The 5,734-nt window shown below is 37.9% G+C and overlaps 1 protein-coding gene across 1 annotated transcript; it reads left to right on the top strand.

Annotated features, from left to right (window-relative positions):
* The first annotated feature begins 1,772 nt into the window (after positions 1–1,772).
* LOC108728257 (bone morphogenetic protein 4) lies at positions 1,773–5,734 on the top strand. The gene is made up of 5 exons (XM_018456732.1): positions 1,773–2,138; positions 2,585–2,741; positions 2,844–2,989; positions 3,468–3,569; positions 4,205–5,734. The coding sequence occupies exons 1-5, from the start codon at positions 1,920–1,922 to the stop codon at positions 5,267–5,269; spliced, it is 1,689 nt and encodes a 562-aa protein (XP_018312234.1). The 5' UTR covers positions 1,773–1,919; the 3' UTR covers positions 5,270–5,734.

The raw sequence follows: 5,734 nt of genomic DNA, 5'->3' as shown, positions 1-5,734 counted from the left end.
TTGCTAATCTATTCATATTTATTGTGGTAATGAAGCTTTTATGAAGGAAAACAAGTTTCAACGAGGATATTTTTCGATTCTTTGTGCACTTTCTTACGTCTGCATTAAAGCGGCAAATTGACCTCCCTTACCTGCCTGATTATCCCAATTTTAGTAAGACACACCCACGAAAAGTTGTTTACTACAATAGAGCCAATCACGCGCTAAAATTAGAGATTCCTCGGTATATAAGTATAGCTCTATCGCGTCCAAAAATTGACAAATATTTCGCTACGTGTTTTGCGATTTGGGCGTGCGACGACGTCGGCCCGCCACGTGGGCGGACGTTTATCGATAAGCGAGGTTTTGCATAACGCGATTATTGGCCGACAATGCTTCGCAATCAGACAAAGCTTCGAATTAGAAAAATAAAAATCGTACGAAAATAAAGTTGACGGACAAGAAAAATTTATCGAAATAAATAATCGGCCCTCGCGAGTCTCTCGTTAAAGAAGGATAAATAAATCGTCGACGTCAAATCCGCCTAAATATCGCCGCGTGACAAATCACATAACTCGGCACTTACGAATCCGCGGAATTTAGGAAGCGCTTGCTGTTTTTAATAGCCACGCGGTGTCATCGTTGGAGCGCGACCTTGTATCTCTCGGCCTTTTTAAAGTCTCGCTTCTTTCATCGATTTTGACCAATTAATCGATCATCGTAAAAAGTCTTTGTAAATCGTTCCCTTGCAAATCAGAGGAATTATAAATACTTCTTTTCCTACACTATTAGGTATTAAAGGAGCAATGATGATCCAATTCCTTGAATGAAATAACATTTTGTTATTTTTATAATTTCCATGCTCGAAAAAAATACTAAATTTTAATAAATATTTGTTTTATTATTTCTAAGTAAATATTTATTTACTGAAGTTTACGTTTATTTAATACTATTTAAAGAAATATGTGTTAAGATTTAATAAATTTTTTTTCAGTATCAAAATGTAAATCAATCCATCTCTGTAGTTGATTCCAAAGTAAACGTCCATAATAACGTAATATTTGTGTGTATATAAGTAGTAAATAAACTAAATTTAAATGAAATTTAATACATTTTCTCGAATAAAATTGTTTAATTCGATTGTTTTAGTTAACGACATATTGGACAGTGGCGACTCATAGAAATGATTAAAATAACACAAATTAGTTTTGATATTATAAATTTAAAAATATAAAAAATGTATTCTATCAAAATTGAAATTCCGCATAAATTTCTTAATGGGAATATCTTTCACTATTAAATTGTAAACTTTTTGACACAGTTTTCAAAAAATGCAGGTTTAGAAGGATCTTTTCCTATCTAAAATAATAATATTCAATTTTCTCCAGTGGAACATTTTTTAATACAATTTACGTAGCAAACAAATTCGATTTATTTACAAGCAAATCCGCCAGTGGGTTAAAAGACCAAAGAATATTGACGAAGGTAAACATTGGTAATGCGCGAAATTCGAATCGAGGGGATCCCCGTTTAACGATAACGATGACAACGACACCGAGGGAGAAGCGAGAAGAGAGCCAATGCCGCGGGGGGCAAACGAGTTGCGGGGGAGGCAACTCTCGGAGTAGCATAAAGGTGACTCCTCGCGGCCAAGACATCCCATATGCCACTTAGCATCCCGTTCGGCTTGGCAAAATCTCCTTCGTGGAGAATACTTCTCTATCTTTTTTTTTATTTGTCTTAAGAGAAAAAACTCCTTCGAGTTATATCCTTCTTGAACGCGATGAAAAAATAAGCTGATGTAGACGTTGACGGTGCCGACCGATTTTCGCGTGCGATTTCTCGGGATTGAAAGTGGATCGACACGCGATCGAGAAAACAGAACTCGGTAGAATCGCGGGTGAACCTCTCTTCTTTCTTATTACAACGTACGTGGATCCATGACGGTGATGACGAGAAACGCACCGTGCTGCTTTTTAATGTTGCTACTCTCATTGACGTTTCTGTGCGATATTAACGCGTACCCGAAGTTGGACCTTCAGACCGAAGACAGGGATGGTCTTGAGCAAGAACTCAAAGAATTGTGGCCCTTCGTTCAACCAGCAAACGAGAATGACTTCGCACCCCAACGAGAGGAGGCTTTGCAGAAAATACAAGAGGTGAGGTGATAATGACAATCCTCGTCGCGATAAACGTACAAATTTTAGTATCTCTGGTAAATGTCGCGATAATCGTGACATTTATCAGAGATACTTTCTAAAATTTGTAGAGTAAATTGTCACTCTGAAGGTCTCATTCTTATGGCCAATTTTTTCATTTCTAAATTGCCGAAATCTAAGTTGCCGACAACTTATCCATAAGATATCTCATGAACAAAGTTGTGTAGAGATGAAGAAATTGGCCATAAAAGACTGAAAATTGAGTCTTTTGCAAGACTGGCCTAATTTTCGCTTTTTAGAGTGAGATTCCACTCCAAAGAATTTAGAGAGTTATGATAAATGCGAGAATCGAGCAACGATCCGACTAGAATTGACGATTTGTCGTCTTCAGACAATGAAATCTCTTTAAGCTTCGCACTAACGATAAAATGATGAATGCATTGCAGATCCTCGGTATTCGGAGTCAGAACGAGAATCTAGCCTATCGCAAGGTACCGCCGCAATTCATGATGGAACTCTACAACACTATCGTCGATCCCAGCGGAGTTACGCGAGGCCGGAATCCGTACAACGCCAGAATCGTGCGCAGCTTCGTTGAAAGAGGTAATTCTTTCAGTACATATATTATATCATCAAACACTCGCGGAAATCATGCAATTCGCTGTCGAGCGAGAGTCGCGATCTAAACTTTTTTTTGGCACGTAGACGTTTCCTCGTCGAACTTCTATTTCTTTAATGTCTCGGGACTGGAGATGAACGAATCGGTGCTGGAGGCTGAGCTTCATCTCTATCGAAAAAAAATACCGCCGAGAAACGTACATCCGCTAACGCCTGCGTCGCCTTATTATCTTGTAAGTGCCTGGCACGGTCAGTGTCGCCGATCAGCGTGTCAATCTTTACATGCATGCGAATCAAGCGTGTGAACTTGATGTGTTAAGCTGCGATAGACATAAATAGCACATATAATAATATTTATACTTTAAACAAAGCATATACATACAAAAGTTGTGCTTATAATATTTTGTTTTTATTAAACAACACATTTTTATAATTTATTAATTTTATTTGTTACTATTTTTATTATTATAAACTAAAATTTAAAAAATAATAACAAAATCTAAATGTTTTTATATAAGTACTTTTTATGCAAAGTTTTATTGCGATTCACCCATTAGTTACAAATATTTAGAAAAAATAAATATTTTGTTTATTTGTTCGACAACTAATTTAAGAAATATACTTAAAAATTAAGAAATATTACTTCTTATTGAAATAAATTTTTTATTATTTTGAAATTTCCATCATATCTCTTTAATATAAACTTTGTAGATAAGAGTGTATCAAGTCCTGGACGATCGCAGTCTTGATGTGCCAGATTTTCACAGATTATTGAATGTTCGTTACGTCGGTGCGCACGCTTCCGGTTGGCAGGTGAGAGCATTATAATGATTTAACATTGACATTTATTTCCTTCTGCAATGATAATTTCATCGATATCAATAATAATTTTTTACCAAATATTAAACATTAAACATTTTTAAAAGTTTTTGAATTAACAGTTTACCGCGATAATTTCAAATAATATCAAATTATTATTAATCATATCTTGAAGGATTAAAAATCAAGAAGGCAATTTAACATTTTCATTCAATAAAATTTGACAATTTCAGTAATTCTCGTTACAAAAAAATAACGTCAACTGCCGAGTCGAAATTTTGCTTCTACTTTGAACCTTAATTAGTTTTAGGACGTATGTAGACTCTAAAGATTTATAATAGGTTTTAATCTAATGAATTGAACTCCTACGTTGAGTCTGTAAATGGCAGTTATCGGAAAATTTTCTATTTTTAAGTATTTTTAGGAAAAGAAGTTTTCTAAATAGAAGCTATAGATTAAGTAATATTAAAAAAGGTCCTATTTGATTATTTAAGTATCAAAACAGGTTTAGGAGGTTTAATTTTAATATAATAATATTTAATATAATATAATATTTAATATTTTTATTTACCTAAATATGTTTAACATATCGCATTGGATTGGATATTTCAACAATAATGTTTGTACAGATATTCAATGTGAAGCAAGCCGTTCTCGACTGGATAAGCGGTGAACCGAATCTGGGCCTCTTGGTGACAACTCAGAATCTATTCCAGGACGAGGTATCGGTGGAGTTTTCCCGCCGAAACGATTATCACCATAGTAAGCAGCCGATATTAGTGCTCTTCGATGATGACAGTAGCGATCGGTTCAATGAAAAATCGGTAACCGCGCCGCGATATTATGCATACGGAAAACAAAACGACAACGAGGAGAACCATGAAAAAGGTCCAGTGTACGAGGATGCGGAGAACGAGAAGATCGACCTGGAGAACGACTATGATGGCGCGGAACACAACAGGAGGCACAAGAGGCAACAGGAAGACGACGGTCAGCCCGAGGAGGTTCTATTGGTAAACAGACGGGAGCCGGAATTTTTCCAGCGGCAAAAGAAAAGACGTAAAGAGGAAGAGGAGGAGGAGGAAAAGAAGGATCAGGGTGAAGCTTCTCGTTATGGCAATTTTCTAGAAGCGACGAGGCGCCGTCGTCGCGACGCGATGTCCTCTCGGAAACACACTTCCTGTGGTATCGTATCGAGAAATTGCTCGCGGATCACACGAATTCTCACGTCGATGGACATCTACGAGAGAGCGATGTTTCGCGAGAGGCTGGGACAGGTGGTGAGGAACAGGTCGACGACGACGGTCACAGGACGACGTCGTCGACCGGCGCGATCGGCAAGTAGCCAGAGCTTGTTGGCACCGGAACAGTCGGGGAACGCAACCGAGTGCACGAGGCATGAGCTCTACGTGGACTTCCACGACATTGGGTTGTCATCCTCGATAATCGCACCGGCTGGCTATTCCGCGTACCAATGCAAGGGCGTGTGTGAGCCGCCCCTCAGCCAAAACCAGCGGCCGACGAACCATGCGACGATACAGGCGATCGTACACAAGATGGCCAAGGGCGTCGAAAGACCGTGCTGCGTGCCAACCAAGCTGCTCAGCACCAGCATTCTCTTCTACGACGACAACGAGAACGTTGTGCTCAAGATGTACGAGGACATGATCGCAGACCATTGCGGATGTCGTTAAGAGGGGAAAAAGAGGGAGGAAAACCTGATCGTTTCCGAGGTGTCGGCCATGATTAAGATAAATGCTGAGTGAAGAAAACAGTGATATATAAAGGAAGGAAGAAATATATAGAGAGGTAAATAGAGAAAGTATAGGTCTAGACTTTTAGATCTGATTCGTGATCAATTAATTCTTTTCTGTTACACTAAAGAAAAGTATCGCTAAATTATTTAAATGGAGATTCGTATTGTAATACGCAAGATGGAGATTAAATTTTGCGATGATGTTTTCATAATTGGCATAGAATAAACAAGTTGATCGTTGTCTCATTTTTTCTTGCAGCTAAATAAGAATTACAAAATAATTCGTTCTTTTTTGTAAATAGCCAGGCTATTGATCGATGGCGTTTGATTCTCCTATTTGACTGTTTCATCGTTAACGTGTTCAGTACAACAACGGCTTGAGCATTTATTTATGACTATTATT

This window comes from Mycetomoellerius zeteki, unplaced genomic scaffold, assembly GCF_001594055.1.
Source record: "Mycetomoellerius zeteki isolate Tzet28-1 unplaced genomic scaffold, Tzet1.0 scaffold597, whole genome shotgun sequence".
NCBI lineage: Eukaryota > Metazoa > Arthropoda > Insecta > Hymenoptera > Formicidae > Mycetomoellerius > Mycetomoellerius zeteki.
This window is presented reverse-complemented; position numbering and strand designations above follow the sequence as displayed.